This window comes from Oryctolagus cuniculus, chromosome 7 (assembly GCF_964237555.1).
Source record: "Oryctolagus cuniculus chromosome 7, mOryCun1.1, whole genome shotgun sequence".
Classification (NCBI taxonomy): domain Eukaryota; kingdom Metazoa; phylum Chordata; class Mammalia; order Lagomorpha; family Leporidae; genus Oryctolagus; species Oryctolagus cuniculus.
Genome location: NC_091438.1, coordinates 11056132 through 11073253, shown reverse-complemented (window position 1 = coordinate 11073253; position 17122 = coordinate 11056132). Strand labels below are relative to the sequence as shown.

Here is a 17122-nt window from a genome sequence, read left to right as displayed (position 1 = left end):
GTCATAAGTTCCTTTTTTTTTTTTTTTTAAGATTGATTTTACGTATTTGAAAGGCAGAGTTACATATAGAGCGATCTTCCTTCCATTGGTTCACTCCCCAAAGGGGCTGGGCCAGGCTGAAGCCAGGAGTTTCAGCCAGGTCTCCCATGGGGGTGTGGGGCCTAAGCACTTGGATCATCTTCTGCTTCCCCAGGCACATTAACAGAGCTGGATTGGAAGTAGAGCAGCTGGGGACTCAGACTGGTGCCCATATGGGATGCTGGCACTGCAGGTGGTGGCCCAGCCACTGTGCCACAGCGCCAGCCCCTGAAGAGTCGATTTTAAAATGCTGTTGTAGACCTAAAGTTGCCAGTGGAGAATTCCTGCTTTACACCTCAGGCAGGGAGCCAGGATTTTAGTCTCACTGAGGAGAGACTAGGCTGGCACTGTGGGTGTCACCAGCAGGATTTATATGGGCCTAAGGCAGATACTTGAGACACACTATTTTTTACTAATAGGTAGCAGTTAACAGCGGGATTATGAAAGAAAGAAAGAAGAAAGAGGTAGTTGGAATTACTAGGGCAGTTCAAAAAGTTTCTGGGTAATGGAATTAAAAAGATGAGTTTATTTTGGTGTAAAAAAATTTTAGGCTATATATACAAGAAGGTCTGCAAAAAGTTCATGAAAAATGCCTGTTGTGGAAAACTGTCCCTGACTTTCAAAATACTTTTTTGCACCAAAATAAACCTGTTTAATTCCATTTTCCGTGGACTTGTTGAAGCCTTCTCATACTTCTTTCCCCTTAATATCTTTTTTAAATACTGATTTTATTGGGGCTAGCATTGTGGCTCAGGTTAAAGCTGCTGCCTGTGATACTGGCATCACATCTTTGAGTTCGGCTACTCCACTTCCATTCCAGCTCCCTGCTAATGCTTCTGGGAAAGCAGTGGAAGATGGTCCAAGTGCCTGGACCCCTGCCACTCACGTGGGAGACCCGGATGGAGGTACTGGCCCACCCTCTGCCATTGCAGTCCTTTGGCAGTGAACCAGTGGAAAATTCTCGCCTCTCTCTCTCTGCACTTTTTTTCTCATTCTGCCCTTTGAATTAATGTTACTATTATTCATAATGGGCGGTCCAAAACCAGGAGCCTGGAACTCCATCCCTGTCTGCCATATGGACAGCAGGGGCTAGAGTGCTGCTTCCCAGGTGCATTAGATGGGAGCTGGGTTGGAAGTAGAGCAGCTGAGACATGAACTGGCACTCCAGTATGGGATGCAGTAGCTTAATCAACTGCATAACAAGAACAGCCCCAGTACTGCATTTTTAAGTAAACAAAATGATAATCCTAGAACCCCATGTTATTAGTTTATTGCGTGGACTCTTAGTTTTGTTGTGTATGCTGATAATTTTCTGTTTGAAGTCTAAGGGTGTGTGGCTGCCACCTAATTCTGCTAATCCCCAAGGACACCCAGATTCTTTATTGGCTTTTCTTCCTTAATGCTGAAGAGCCAGTGAGGTCAGACAAGGTTGAAAGTCAGGATTTAAAGTTAAATGATTGGGCAGCATTGTGGCAATGTGGGTAAAGCTGCTGCCTGTGATGCTGGCATCCCGTATGGGTACCAGTTCAAGTCCCGGCTGCTCTACTTGCAATCCATCACCCTGCTGATGTGCCTGGGAAAACAGCAACAGATGGCCCAAGTGCTTGGGCCCCTACACCCTGTGGTTGAGAGTTTACCTTGTGACATTGATCTACTAAGGAGTGGGCTGGTTGAGGACATCTGGAGAGTTTCCCATGACTAAGACCCCTTTTCTCCATGAGTTTATATACTTTGTTAGTTTAATCATCATGAATCTGTGCTGTGGACATTTTGATCCTTGTTTCTGGATTGTATATCTAGAGATGTGTTGTTGTTATGTTGTATGGATTTAGAACTTGTTTACTTTATTCTAGTAGAAAGGGAGGCTTTATAGTTAAAACTGGTATTAAACTCACCAGTTGATACCTGTGAAACCATTTTCTTAATTATGTTTCAAAAGTCGAGTTGATTTCTGAACTGTAGGTATGATTGGTACCTTTTACTTTTCTCAAGATACCGGAAACTGGCACTGAAGTGGCACCCAGATAAAAATCCTGATAATAAAGAAGAAGCAGAGAGAAAATTCAAACAAGTAGCTGAGGCATATGAGGTGTTATCTGATGGTGAGTAGTGCTGAATTTTTACAGAGCTTTGGGTGGATGGGTCAGAGTGGTGATAGGGGACCAGGAATTGGGGTATCATTCAGGGCTAGTATAGTGCAAACACAAATGAGTTTTCTTATTCCCAGTTGAATTTGGGAGCCTCTGAGTACATTTTTATTTTTCTTGCAATGATTTCAGTTGATTCAGTTAACTGTGAGTGCTGAGAGGCACCTAAGATTCAAACAATTTTTCCTAGGATGGCTATCTGAAAGCAGTATCTGATACCCTGTGTCTAAGGAAATGGGGTCATAGGACTTACTGTTTTTACATCTGAGTATTCTGACAGCTCATCCCCATTGCCCTACTTTTAAACAGTACCTTGTTAATGGGGTAAGCTTACCATTTGAAAGGACTTCTTGAAGTTTAGTAGGAAGGAATTGAACACACAGCTCAGATTTAGGCTTTAAAACTTCTGAGATGTTTTTCCTATCCTGGGTCTGGAGCGTAGGTATTGAATGCTATTGAATGTCAGATCTGTTGGCCTGATTTGATGAATAGGTGGAAGATGAGCTATTAGCTAATAATTTCATGGTAAAGGAAAGACTCCAAGGGGCCAGAGAATAGTATTTAGAGACCTGGAGAGCCCTGGTGTGCTGTAGTGTGGAACAGCCTGGAGTGAGTAAAGGTAGAGACATTTAAAAGGTCAGGGATGGACTCACTGACCACATAGGATCCAAGTGTGTCCTTATCAGATCAAGTAGTAGGTCACTTTTTAAAAAAGATTTATTTATTTATTTTTGAAAAGGCTGAATTGCGCAGAGAGTCTTCAGTCCTCTGGTTCACTCGCCATATGACTGCAGTGACTAGAACTGGGCCAGTCTGAAGCCAGGAGCCTAGAGGTTCTTCTGGGTCTCCCATGCGGGTCCAGGGGCCCGAGTACTTGGGCCGTCTTCCACTGCTTTCCCAGGCCATAGGCAGAGAGTTGGATCAGAAGTGAGCAGCTGGGGTGCCAGTGCTGTGGCATAGCAGGTTAAAGCCCTAGCCTGCAGTGCCGGCATCCCACATGGGTGCCGATTCAAGTCCTGGCTGCTCCACTTCCGATCCAGCTCTCTGCTATGGCTTGGGAAAGCAGTAGAAGATGGCCCAAGTCCTTGGGCCCCTGCACCCACATGGGAGACCCAGAAGAAGCTCCTGACTCCTGGCTTTGGATCTGCACAGCTCCGGCCATTGTAGCCATCTGGGGAGTGAACCAGCAGATGGACGACTAATCCCTCCCTCCCTCCCTCCCTCCCTCTCTCTTTGTGTGTGTGTGTGTAACTCTGACTTTCAAGTAAATACATCTTTTTTTTAAAAAAAAGAAGTGAGCAGACTCTAACTGCTGCCCATATGGGATGCCTGCACTACAGGCAGCAGCTTTACCACTATGCCATAGTGCTAGCCTAAGCCAATTTTTTTAACGGAAGATTGATTCCTTCTTTCGTTCCTCCCTTCCATTTATTTATTTGAGAGGTAGAGTTACAGAGAGGGAGAGACGGAGAAAGATCCTCCATCTGCTGGTGTACTCCCCAGATGGTTTAGCCTACTATGCCACAGTGCTGGCCCCCTAAAGTCACTTTTAAAAAAAGTTGTTTTTAGAACCTACCATAACCATCACTCAGCTTCAAAAGTTAGAAGCACTTGTCCACTTTTGCTTTATGTAGTAATGCTGTGGCTCCCCATCAAATTTTTTTTAAAAAACCTGTTTCATTTTATTGGAAATGCAGAGAGACCATGAGAGCACCAACTTTGACGCGCTGGCTCACGCCACAGATGCCTGCAGTAGCTAGGCTGGGCCAGCCTCAGTGAGGCGTCCACAGCTCCATCCAGGTGTCCTCACGCGTGACGGGGATTCCAGTACTTGAGCCACACCTGCTGCTGTGCGGGGTGTGTGTTAGCAGGCACTCTGATATGGGCTGTGGGTATCCCAAGTGATACCTTAGCTGGTGCGCCAAACCCTCAAACCCTGCCCTTTGTTTCAAAGAAAGCCCAGGTTACTTATTTATCAAATTACTTTTATTAACCTGTTACTTAAAGTACTTTGAAATACAGCATTTAAGGTCTTTATTGGGTCAGATTTTTGAGCTGGACTATTATTTATGTTAACCTTCTTGTTTGGTTCTTGTTGATTCTGTACTGTTCTTGGGTTTATGGATTTTGTATACCAGTAACAGAAAAATTGGGGGTTGAAATGAAACTTTGTATTTACCATAAAAGGTCTGTGTTTTTTTTTTTGTGGAGGGTGTATTTTTCATGAACTCTTGGCAACCTCTGGTCTCAACTGGAGAAAGGGCAGGGAGAGAGCCTCCATCTGCTGGTTCACTCCACAGATGGCTGCAACGGCCAGAGCTGGGCCAATCTGGAGCCAGGAGCTTCTTCCAGGTCTCCCACAAGGGTGCGGGGGTCCAAGCACTTGGGCCATCCTCCACTGTCTTCCCAGGCACATAGGCTGCGAGCTGGATTGGAAGTGGAGCAGCTGGGACTCCAGCTGGTGCCCATATGGGGTGCTGGCACTGCAGACGGGGGCTTAACCTGCTGTGCCACAGTGCTAGAACCCCCCCTTGATTTGTGAAGTAAAAAGGGGCACGTGTTTAGGTTGGGAATAATTTTGTACTTGGTAATGTTTTTTTTTTTTTTTTTTTTTTTTTGGTGTGTGATTTTTTTTTTAAGCTTTTTTCTTTCCTCCCTAAAAATTAATTTGAAAGGCAAAGTTAGAGAGAGAGAGGGAGAGATCTTCCATTCGTTGGTTCCCTCCCCAAATTGCTACAACAGCTGTGGCTGAGCCAGGCTGAAGCTAGGAGCCAGGAGCTTTTTCTTGGCTCCCACATGGGTGCCAGGGTCCAAGTACTTGAGCTGTTCTCTGCTGCTTTCCCAGGCTCATTAGCAGGGAGCTGGATCAGAAGTTGAGCAGCTGGGACTCAAACCAGTGCCCATGTGGTATGCCAGCATTGAAGGTGGCAGTTTAATCTGCTATGCCATGGTGCCAGTCTCAGTAATGTGTTTCTGATGTCTCTGGGGATTGTAGGCAGTTTAGTGAAGAAAATGATCTAGTAGAACAAATATTTTAATTTGTATACGTTTCTGAAAATTCTTGACACTTAAAATTTTTTCCCAGGTTAAGCTTTAGATTCCTCCTCTTTGCCTCCTTTTTTCTTTGCCTCCTTTTCTTTTAAAGTACTGTTATCCTAAGTCCTTTTTTTTTTTTTTTTAAAAAAGATTTATTTATTTACTTGAAAGTCAGAGAGAGGTCTTCCATCTGTTGGTTCACTCCCCAGTTTGTCACAACGGCTGGAGCTGTGCAGATCCGGAGCCAGAAGCTTCTTTTGGGTCTCCCACACGGGTGCAGGGGCCCAAGGACTTAGGCCATCCTCTGCTGCTTTCCCAGGCCATAGCAGAGAGCTGGATCTGACGTGAAGCAGCTGGGACTTGAACTGGTGCCCATATAAGATGCCGGCACTGCAGGTGGTGGCTTTACCCGTTGCATCGCAGTGCTGGCCCCCAGTCCAAGTCTTTAAAATTTAATTGTGAGAAATTGAAAGCTGACTTGTAACTCAGGAAATAACCTTACCTATTGATTTTGGAGGTTTTGGGGGAAAAAGAAACTCTGTCTAATATCTCTCTTTAAAATTTATAGCTCAAAAACGGGACATCTATGACAAATATGGCAAAGAAGGATTAAATGGTGGAGGAGGAGGTATGTAAATAATGAGTTTTCTTGTTGGAGGCAAAAGATCTTGTCTGTGCAGTTGAGTTTGTCTGTTTCTGAATTGTGAATTACTGAGTTCCTTGGTCAGTCTGTGATGACAAATACAGTTATAGCCTTGAAAATGGGCTAAAGTACAGAGAAGAGGGGGAAATTGCTAATATTAGTCAGTTAAGAATATATATATATATTTTAGTCTGCAAAGTGTTTGTTAGTGTTTATTCCATAGATACAATTTGTTACCTTCCTGTAATTGTGAATGTACGTTTTCAGGTCAACACCAAATATGTCAACATATATTTAGTGTATAAAGAGTAGATTGTACTGAAAAAAGCTAAAATAACTACCTCAGGTGGAGTCTGGACTTTGGTTTGTCATGATCTCATGATTAGCAATTTGGCCAGCTTGACAATGGTCAAATTATGGCCCTGAACCTATTCTTGATTCTCATAAATGGTGATAAATACAGTGTCTAGTAAGTACTGATTGTAGATTTAGAGATGTTAGAAGGGATTTTATTTTTAAGATTTATTTATTTGCAAGTCAGAGTTACAGAGAGGGAGACACACAGAGAAAAATCCTCCCTCTACTGGTTCATTCCCCAGGCGGCAGCAACAGCCAGGAGGCAGGAATTTCATCTGAGTCTCCCATGTTGGTGGCAAGGACTCACACACTTGGGCCATCTTCTGTTGCTTCTCCCAGGCTGTTAACAGGGAGCTAGGTGGGAAGTGGAGCATCGGACACAAACTGGTGCCCAGATGGGGTGCCGGCATCGCAGGCGGCTGCTTAACCAGCTGCACCACAGCACTGGCCCCGGGAAGGGATCATTTATGTGCCTCTCAGCAGTATTGATATCGGCACACTCACTTGTCATTAGTTCTAGGTACAGATAGTTTTAATCAGTATAAGCTTCGTATTTTCAATTTGAGAATCCCAGATTTTAGGAAATAATTTTCCATGACTTAGATAATGTCCTATAAACAATACTTGTCTAAAAACGCCAAAATTCGTAAACTAAAAGCTGTGCTTGTATTTGTGTAGGTGGAAGTCATTTTGACGCTCCATTTGAGTTTGGTTTCACATTCCGTAACCCAGAAGATGTCTTCAGGGAATTTTTTGGTGGAAGGGACCCATTTTCATTCGACTTCTTTGGTAAGTCAGTCACTTGGATTGTTAGTGATGAGGTATGTATGGTGTGTCCTTGACCCAGGTGAAGCTGATAGTGCCCTTCTGTTTCATTAACATCTAACCTTGTCACTAAACTTTGTGTTTTTTGCAGTGTAGGTGCAAGCCTCTTTCCTTTCCTTTTTGAAAACTTTTGGAATTTGCAGTTGAATAGTAAAATTTTTCTTTCTCTGGCTGTGTATGGCTGCAGGTATCTTGCTTTTGCCCCTTCGGATGAGGGGTGCTGAGTCTTGGAAATGTGTTTTCCTCTTGAACGTTAGTTTCTGTATGAATATGCTGTGGAATGTTCCTGTTAATCCTACGTAGTTTTGAGCCTTTGATCTGTAAACCCATTTCTTCTTCTCATGGTGGGTGGTACGTGGTAGCAGTCATTCACAGTCAGTGGAGAAGGAAGACCATCTCTAAGGCAAAGGCATAGTTTTGTTGAAGGAGGCAACTGTTAGCTGCTGTTTGCTTGTCAAGGAAATTGATTTTTCACTAAGTGCATCTCTTACTTTTGATGCCTAATACTAGGCTTTCGGGTGTATCACAGGCAAATGGAGTGTTAGGTACCCTTGTTAGCTGGCTCCTTTGAGATCCTCTTTGACACTGAGTGACCTGAGAGGGCAGGACTGCGTGTGCTGCTTCTGCCATTGTGGTCTGACTCGTTGAGGAAGGAGCACATCCTGTGTTTCCCTCCCTCCCTGGCTGGTACATAAGGAAGAAACCACACACCACCAGCCACTCCAGAGGGAAAACAGACGACTTGTGTCTACAGAAAACACAGGGGAGACAAGTGGATCTCTTGCCCAGCACAGGCACGAAGAGGAACAACTTGCTACACTTCCCTGGTAGGTACATGGTCTGGTGCACAATGTCATCTTCCAGTTTATCTCAAATAGGAATTCCAGGAGATTTCCCCTATTTCGTGGCATGGCTTTACTGGGAGAGAGTCCTTTACTCTTGTACATAGGAGCATTTTCTTTGACAGAGTCAACAGTTGCACCCAAGCAAAGGATTGTTCTTATTAGGGGCAGGGGGAAGAAAAATGATTTTTTTTCATAGCTGAGGGCACGTTTCCTTTAATTACTGCTTCCATAAATATGTATTGGGAAGGCTTCCTGTAAACAGTACTGGATGAAATGGTCAAAAAGTTTCTGATTCTGGAGTATTTCAGATTTTCACGTATGAAATAGTATGTTTACATCCTTCATAATTAACCTCTGTAGTCGATAAATGTTAATCCAAGGGAAAAAAGTCTGTAAGTTGATCTTTTGAGTCTTAGCAATCAACTTTTGCATCTACTAACTTTATATTACATGGCGGTTTCTCTTCTTCTTCTTCTGCTTCTTCTTCTGCTTCTGCTTCTTCTTCTTTTTTTTTTTTTTTAGAAAAGAAAAATTTGAGAAACAGACTGCTCATACACTCCCCAGATACCCGAAACTATCAGGGCCAAGGACTCAGTTCAATTCTTCCACTTAATTTAAATCTCCCATGTGGGTAGCAGGGACCCATCATGACCAGGAAGCTGTAATTAACATGGAAACTCAGCCACTTAGATATGGCATATGGGTGTTCCCACCTGGTAGTTTATTGATGCTAAATCCCCATCTCTGTCTTAATGTGGTATTTAAAAAAAATTTTTTTAGAGGGCTGTGGTCCCATAGTGAATGAATTATAGCGAGTTTTTTATTTCTCTTGGGGGGAGAATCTGACATTAAAATTATTTTCCTTGAGCAATTCTTTCTAGAGTAAAGAAGCCATAGAGATTATGATTAGATGTGAAAGAGTAAGTTGTTACCCACTAGCCCAAGGACCAGCTAGCCGTACTGAAATTATATTCATTCTAGGTATGAATGCTCAGATTTTGTCAGTAGGCATGTCCTGTGTTTCCATGATTAGTGTGGCAGTGATATTTCTTCAATCCGTTCTTGTAGGTGTTCTAGGTGACTTCCATTTTCAGGCTGTCAGGATTTGCACTCAGGAAAAGAAGTTGCTCCATGGCTACTACATGTATGAAGTAACTGTGCAGCCTGCTGGCGGTATGTTTAGTGGTAGATGAGAGTGGATGCAGGACCTGGGGGTTCTATTTTATTTTATTTTTTGTTGACGTTTCATAGCATCAAATCAGATTTTCTCCATGTAATTATAAAGTGAAGTTTAATCTCGGGTTTTGGCTTCCACAAACAATAATAATCTGTTATAAGACACTTCTGAGCTGCACTTCCCGTTTGTCAGAATACAGAGCCTTAATGCTGTTTGTACTTCAGACCCTCTAACTGATGGGGAGGCTCAGAGGACTGGGGAGAGGCTCAAGGTGTGGACAGACTGTGAGCAGTTCTGTGCCTGAACACCAGGCTCTGCAGAATTAGCGCAGTGTGGCCAGGGAGGTGTGGTCCTGGGCCTGCTAGTGGTGGACCACCTCTGACATCCTCTACCAGAGAAGCTCTCGGGAAAGGCAGCAGATGTGGATCTAAGAATCAGCTCTGCTTGCCTGCTCTCTGAAATGCTGGGGTATGGTCAGAATATTTGAGGCTTGCTGATTTTGTTTAAAAGTCTTTCCAAATCTGGGACAATGAAAATAAGCCTCTTGTCAAAATACTGATGAGAAAAACTATGTAACAGAATGTGCCAATTGGAATTAGGAAGATACCATAACTTTGTTATTACTGGACACCATTATGGTGAAACAGTGTTCTGAGAGAGGAAAATATCTAATATTAGTGCCCTTTCTCCTGTTGAAGACTTAGTAAGAAGTCTTCGTATGTATTGTCACTTTGGAGCAGAAAAACTAAACTTTAAAACTGCCTCCAGAGAGCCTTTCTGTTTTAACGTGGTCGCACCTTTTTCCTTCATAAAAGCATTAATGTGGCAGTGGGAACTCATTTGGTTAAATAGAACTATGGAAAGCAGATTTGGAGGGAAGTGTAATTGTATTAGGATAAAAATAGCCCATGTTTTCTGAGCCATGATTTAAATTTAATGTAGTGAGTCAGTGATTTTACTCTCCCAGGGTTCGAGGAAGTGGCCAGTGATGACTTGGAGCCTAGTGAAGAACTAGACCAGCCTGGTTTTGAGGAGACAGGAGACGACACCCCAAGTGAAGAGAACAGTGAGGTTTTGGATGTGATAACCAGCGAGGAGCTCGATCTCTTTAGTGAAGAAGAGCCGAGTGAAGGCTGTAGCCGGGACCAGGGCGAGCTGCTCAGTGAGGAGTTGGAGCTCATATCCAGTGAGGAAGAAGCCAGTCCTGGGGCTGTGGAAGAGCTCAGCGAGGAGTGTGAGGAGCTGCTGAGTGAGGAGGAGCACAGCGGGCCGGAGCCGGAGGCGCTGCTTGTTCAACAATAAATTGCAAAAGGAACCACCCGCAGTCTCTTATAAGACAGCTTAATTTATTGAAAGTTTGTCTAGAATAAAAAAGTTTCTGGTAGTATCTTGAGATTGTACTTGGTCAGATAATCTTAGCTGCCTTAGAGGTGGAATCCATGAAACTAGAAAAGGGTGGGGAGCCTTAAAGCACCAGACTTGTTGCCTTGTTTGCAGGCCGGTTTCCCCTAGAAGTCACAGCCCATAAATAACAATTTTTTTGGACTCTTTGGGTTTCCTAAGGCTATACCATAAGGTTTGTACTTTCTAACAGAGTACCACAAACTGAGTTGCTTCAACACCAGAAATGTAACAGAGGCCAGAAGTCCAAGGTCAAGGTGTCCTTTTTTGTTTTTAATTTATTCATTTATTTAAATTGAGTTACAGAGAGAGGGAGGAGAGGCAGAGATCTTCCATCCACCGGTTCAGTCCCGAAATGGCTGCAATGGCCAGGGCTGGGCCAGCCTGAAGCCAGGAGCCAGTAGCTTCCTCCGAGTCTCCCACGCGGGTGGCAGGGGCCCAGAGAGTTGGGCCTTCCCCCACTGCTTTCCTAGGTGCATCAGCAGGGAGCTGAATTGGAAGTGGAGCAGCCTCCATGTTGGATGCCAGCGCTCCAGGTGGCTGCTTCAGCTGCCGCGCCACAGCACCAGCCACCGCGCCACAGCACCAGCCACAGTGTGCTTTTGTGGCTGTAAGGGAGAGTAGGTCTGCTTCTCTCAGCTGCTGGTGGCCTCAGGAGGTCCTTGGCTGAGAGATGGTGCTCTCCTTTCTGCACTTACCAGAGTGTCCAGATTTCCCAGATTTCTAATCAGGACGTGAGTGATTATTACTGGATGAGGGAGCACCCCAAAAGGTTCATCTTAACACAGTCGTTTACATAAAGACCTTCCAAATAAAGTGATATCCACAGTCACTGGGGTGTGGGGGCGGGGGAGACACAATTCATCCTGCAATGTTCCTTGCTAATAGTTTACCTTAAGTTTTGGTTCTGATTTGTACAGTTTAGAAGCAAGCAGCAAAGGGAAAACTTAACAGTATAAGACATGATAAGAGGAGTTAGAAAAACTGAAATGTACATGGGAGAGGCAAACCAGATTCGATTAATCCCACATGTAGACCTGTGTTTTGCATCCATGATCTCATCATATGGTGCTGTGGTAATTTGTTTACACAAATGTTTCTTGATTACTTGACAAAGTTTCATAGACACAACATTCCTATATGCATTTAATTTGAAAGAAAGTAAGAGATAGGGCCTTTTAATAGCGTGTAGCAGACTAATTTCCAGCTGAAGTAAAAAACATTTTTATATGTAACTTTAAAAAAAAAAGATTCATTTATTTATTTGAAAGAGTAAGACACAGCAGAGAGAGAGAGAGAGAGAGAGAGAGAGAGATCTTCTATCCAATGGTTCACTCCCCATTGGCCGCAGTGGCTGGAGCTGGGCCGATTTGAAGCCAGGAGCTTCTTCCGGGTCTCCCACGTGGGTGCAGGGGCCCAAGGACTTGGAGCATCTTCTACTGCTTTCCCAGGCCACAGCAGAGAGCTGGATCAGAAGTGGAGCAGCCAGGTCTCAAACCAGTGCCCGTATGGATGCCGGCGCTTCAGGACAGGGCGTTAACCTGCTGTGTCACAGCGCTGGCCCCCTGCATGTGACTTTTGATACTTAAGGCCGGTCAGTAAGTTTTGCTGCACTTACCCTCTCTACCTGTTTTTTTGTCATGAGTGGGGTGAACTTGCCCCAGGAGAGGTTTTCTTGGAGTACATTCAGAATCAAAGTACAGTTCTGTGTGCATTTTTGACAGCTCCTGTTGATGTTTAGCTACCACTTGAAAATCCTTCATTTTCACATAAAATTATCCTGACAAGTGAGAATGGATGCTATGTGAGTCTCAGCCTTTTTGTCACTATTATACTTAATTTCTTTTTAAAAAGATTTATTTATTTATTTGAAAGAGTTATACACAGAGAGAAGGAGGCAGAGAGAGAGCGAGGGAGAAAGGTCTTCCATCTGCTGGTTCACTCCCAATTTGCTGCAGCATCTGCAACTGCCCCAATCCAAAGCCAGAAGCCAGGAGCTTCTTCCGGGTCTCTCATGTGAGTGCAAGGGCCCAAGGACTTGGGCCATCTTCTGCCACTTTCCCAGGCCACAGCAGAGAGCTGGATCGGAAGTGGAGCAGCCGGGACTAGAACTGGTGCCCACACGGGATGCCGGAGGCACAGGTGGCAGCTTTACCCGCTACACCACACCACCGGCCCCTGTACTTGATTTTAAGACACTTGTTTCCTCTGACTTTCCCATTTCACCCTCAAGGAAAAGGAAAAGGTTTTCTTTTTCTTTTTAAAATTGAGAACTGAGAAATTGAGTTAATGCCTCCTTTTAAAAAAATTTTAAGATTTATTTACTTGTAAGGCAAAGTGACAGAATGGGAGGAGACAGAGAAAGATCTTCCGTCTGTTGGTTCACTCCCAAAATGGCCACAGTGGCCCAGGTTGGGCCAGGCTGAAGCCAGGAGCCAGGAGCTCCACATGGTTTTCACATGTGGACGACAGAGGCCCAGTCACTTGAGCCATTCTCTGCTTTCTTGGGTGCGTTAGCAGGGCACTTGATGTGAAGAAGAGCATCTTTGTCATGGGATGCAGGTGGCGGCTTTAACCCTCACAGCACCACGCTGTCTCCAGAAACAATTTCTTGAAACCTTTGTTCTGCCATGAGAACCGTCTAGCAGTCCCCAGGAGGCATGAGCTGTGCAATTAGATTTTGTGCACACAGTGACACTTCCTGCTTATTCATGCATATTCTTTTCCTCCTGAAGGCAAGGCATGTGCCTTGTCTGGTGTTTGGTTCGTGTGCTTTCTTACCTTTTTTTTTTTTTTTTTTAAATAATTATTTTATTTGAAAGTCAGAGTTATACAGAGGAGGAAAGGTTTTCCATCCACTGGTTCACTCTCCTAATGGCCACAGTGGCTGGAGCTGTGCTGATCTGAAGCCAGGAGCTTCTTCCCGGTTTCCCACGTGGGTGCAGGGGCCCTAGGACTTGGGCCATCTTCTGCTTTCCCAGGCCATAGCAGAGAGCTGGATTGGAAGTGGAGCACCAAGGACTTGAACCGGCGCCCATATGTGATGCAGGCTGGGGCGTTAACCGGCTACACCATAGCGCTGGTCCCTCATGTGCTTAAAGTGTTGGTTGCATGATTGCCAGTCACTTGAGCAGGAAGTTGACCAAGTCCTCTGTAAGGTTTTCCCACCATCTCCTGTGGGATTTATTTATTTATTTATTTGAAAGGCAGGGACTTAAACTGGTGCTCTCATGTGAGAGAGAGCTTCCTGTGCTACAGTGCAGATAACTCCTGTGAGAATTTGGTCTGTGGTGAATTTGTGAACACCTCAGAGTAAGATTTATGTACCTTACTTAAGTATTTACATTTTTAGGTGCATGTAGGTATTCTGGAATTGCAAATATAGGAAGCTTGGTCTAAGCCTCAGGCTTCTCAAGTGTATGGAATATTAGTGTTGGTTGAGCTGTCTAATCCACCCCTAGGGAAGTTTAATGGGCACAGCAAGTTTTGTGAGGGAATAATAAGGTGGAAGATGGGAGGCTGAGAAGAGATCTTGCTATTTTGGGATTTGAGGACACAAACACCAGAGATCTGTTGCTGTCCCAGAAGAAAGTTACGTAGCAAGTAAGATTGTGTTTTTCTGTCGTCAGGGTTCCTCATCTAAAATCAGGCCTCTTGGCATTTGAAATAGAATAATTTGAATCTGCAATATTTTTAATCCTAAGAGTTGGATAGATATTTGTAACTCTTGGAAAAGACATTATTTTAAACTAACCTAGAATATAACTAAAAGTTGTATCTTGCAGTAAAAGATTGTATAGAAAAGTGAAAATGAAGGTGTTCATTTATTTGACAATGATGTGTTTGCTGTTTAGTGCCTATCAGTGTTCCAGATGCTGATTAAACAGTAAACAGACCCCAAAGGCTCTATGCCCCTGAGGTTCATAGTTCATTGTGATGCTTTGGCTGTGGTTCTCATGGTTATCATTTTTCCTAACAAATATGCCATTTTCTACTTTCAAATATTCTGTTTATTTTAGCTCCTGATTCAGGGCTAGTTGGGAGGTCAGAGAATGTCCGTAACAATTATCCTGTCAATTTCAGCATTTCCCCATTTTCAGGGTGGCTGGTAGTTAGATGTTAGGCTTTGAAACTTGTAAATAATGAACTATTTCTGTTTATTCAAAATACCTGTGATGCTCTTTAGATTTTTGTTCTCTTCTGTTCGTGTGTGTGTATGTGTGCGTGGGCGTGTGCAGTTGAATTGATAGTGTGAGGCTGTGAGGAACAGAGCATGGAGAGCATGGATGCCTTAAATCATTAAACAGGCCTCTCCGTGGTTGAACTTCATGGTTGTTGGAATGTTCTGGTGTTTAGTTTTTGCTCTTGTGCTTCCATGGGTGTTGAAATTAAAGCATTTGAGTTACTTTGTCTTCACTAGTTCGTTCGTTCTTTCGTTCTTTCTTTCTGTCTGTCTGTCTGTCTGTCTTTTTGTTTATTTGAAAGAGTTACACAGAGAAGGAGAGGCAGAGAGTGGGGGGAGGTCTTCTCCACACTGGTTCACTCCCCACTTGGCCACAATGGCCAGAGATGCACTGATCAGAAGCCAGGAGTTTCTTCCAGGCCTCCCACACGGGTGCAATGGCCCAAGGATTTGGGCCATCTGCTGCTGCTTTCCCAGGCTGTAGCAGAGAGCTGGATCGGAAGTGGAGCAGCCGGGACTAGAAATCTGTGCCCATGTGGGTGCTGGCACTGCAGGCGGAGGCTTTATCCACCACCCCACAGCCCCAGCCCCTACTGTTACATTCTTAACTGTTCTGTTAGGTTGTCCTTGTTTGGGAAAACCTTCATGCTTCCTCGGTTTTCTGAGAAAGTTTTCTCAGTTTTGTTTGTGGATGTGTTTGTTTTCTGTGTTTGGTGCTCAGGTTTTGTCATGCCATTGAACTCAATGTATTTCCTCGGTTGTAAGTTTGACATTGTTACTCAATTATTGATTTGGTATCCTGCTAATAATATTATAAATTCTTAATTGGATTTATTATTTCTAAGAATAGTGGGACATTACAAAGCTTTTTTTTTTTTTTTTGACAGGCAGAGTTAAACAGTGAGATAGAGAGAGAGAAAGGTCTTCCTTTGCCGTTGGTCACCCTCCAGTGGCCGCCGTGGCCGGCGCGCTGATCCGATGGCAGGAGCCAGGTACTTCTCCTGGTCTCCCATGGGGTGCAGGGCCCAAGGACTTGGGCCATCCTCCGCTGCACTCCCGGGCCATAGCAGAGAGCTGGCCTGGAAGAGGGGCAACCGGGACAGAATCTGGTGCCCTGACCAGGACTAGAACCCGGTGTGGTGGCGCCGCAAGGTGGAGGATTAGCCTAGTGAGCCGTGGCGCCGGCGACATTACAAAGCTTTAAAGAAGCGCTTGTATGAGGTGCTTGAAATACTGGAATGGAAGAGTTTGATCATAGTGCAGGCATGTATGTTTGTATCTCAGCATACAGTATTATGATAAAGACCTGCCTGGAGAGGTTAGATGACCGAGAATATTTTTTGCTGTGTAAAATTTGTACTAATGTTCTCTAGACAGAACCAGTAGGAGATAGAACATATGTTGGAAGACTTTACCATAGAACCGCCAAACCTGGACCTGCTCCCTGACTTGGAGCAGGCAAATGAGGACTAGAGAAATGAAAGAAAGTATTTGAGTTTTTTAGTTTGCAGGGCACAGAGCGCTGTGATTAATCCCCGAACTCATTGAGGCATCGGGGGTGGTGAGTTTTGTAGGTTAAAGCTGGGCTGAGTAGTTACTGATCACCTCCTGTGTGGATTCCTGGTTGGTTCATAGTGCTTGCAGCCTTCCTTTGGTTAGTGTTGGGGCCAGTTTGTTTCCTTTGTGATGGTGAAGTGGGCTCTCATCTAGGAGTAGATTGGGTGTTTCTTTGAGCAGGGACTGCAAGATCTTGTGAAACTCACAGACTGGTATTGAGATATGAACTGTAAAGGTGATAATTGAATTCTAAATCCATGGGATTCAGGGTGGAGCCAGCCTTAACCTTCTGCTCTGCCTTTGGGATAGTGAATTAGTCTTAAGCAAGGAGTTACTTTGTAGTCATTACAGGGAAGACATGAGAAGGAAGTGCAAGCTGAGGGAGAGATTAAAGTCTACATCAAAGATAGTGGGACTAGAGACTCGGTTTCAGAAAATTTTTTAAAAAAATGTATTTAAGAGGCAGAGAGGTCTTCCATCTGCTTGTTCACTCCCCAAATGGCCACAACAAGTGGGGCTGGGCCAGGCTGGAGCCAGGCTGGGTGCAGGGGCCCAAGGTCATAGCAGAGAGCTGGATTGGAAGTGGAGCAGTGGGACTTGAACCGCTGCCTGTTTGGGAGCCGGCACTGCAGTTGGGGACTTTACCCACTACGCCACAGTGCTGGCCCCTCAGCTTCAGGTTAATGCACATGATTACGGTAGCAGGCAAGTAACAGTTTGAGGAGCGGTTGTTCTGGTTGCATTTCGAAGCTATTAGAATTTTGTTTTACTGTTTAACTGAATTTGAATTTATGGCAATCTACTTTACTAGTTTATTAATTCACAGTGCTGTTAACCTTACCCAGAAATACCCAGAATGTTTGGCCAAATAAT

The 17122-nt window shown here is 44.3% G+C and overlaps 1 protein-coding gene across 15 annotated transcripts in view; it reads left to right on the top strand.

The window, feature by feature from the left end:
* Positions 1 to 17122, top strand: part of DNAJB6 (DnaJ heat shock protein family (Hsp40) member B6) — an 82100-nt gene that overhangs the window by 32186 nt on the left and 32792 nt on the right. For 13 of the 15 annotated variants that reach the window (XR_007923751.2, XR_011390274.1, XM_008263862.4 and 10 more), the window contains 3 exons: positions 2071 to 2180; positions 5830 to 5889; positions 6940 to 7050. Coding sequence is in view for 13 of the 15 variants with exons in the window: in XM_008263862.4 (XP_008262084.1) it covers positions 2071 to 2180; positions 5830 to 5889; positions 6940 to 7050 (281 nt within the window). In the remaining 2 variants the exon portion in view is untranslated. Of the gene's footprint in view, positions 1 to 2070; positions 2181 to 5829; positions 5890 to 6939; positions 7051 to 8999; positions 9105 to 10075; positions 10494 to 17122 lie in introns of those variants that run through there. The other 2 variants (XM_051857055.2, XM_070077216.1) reach the window with 1 other exon arrangement.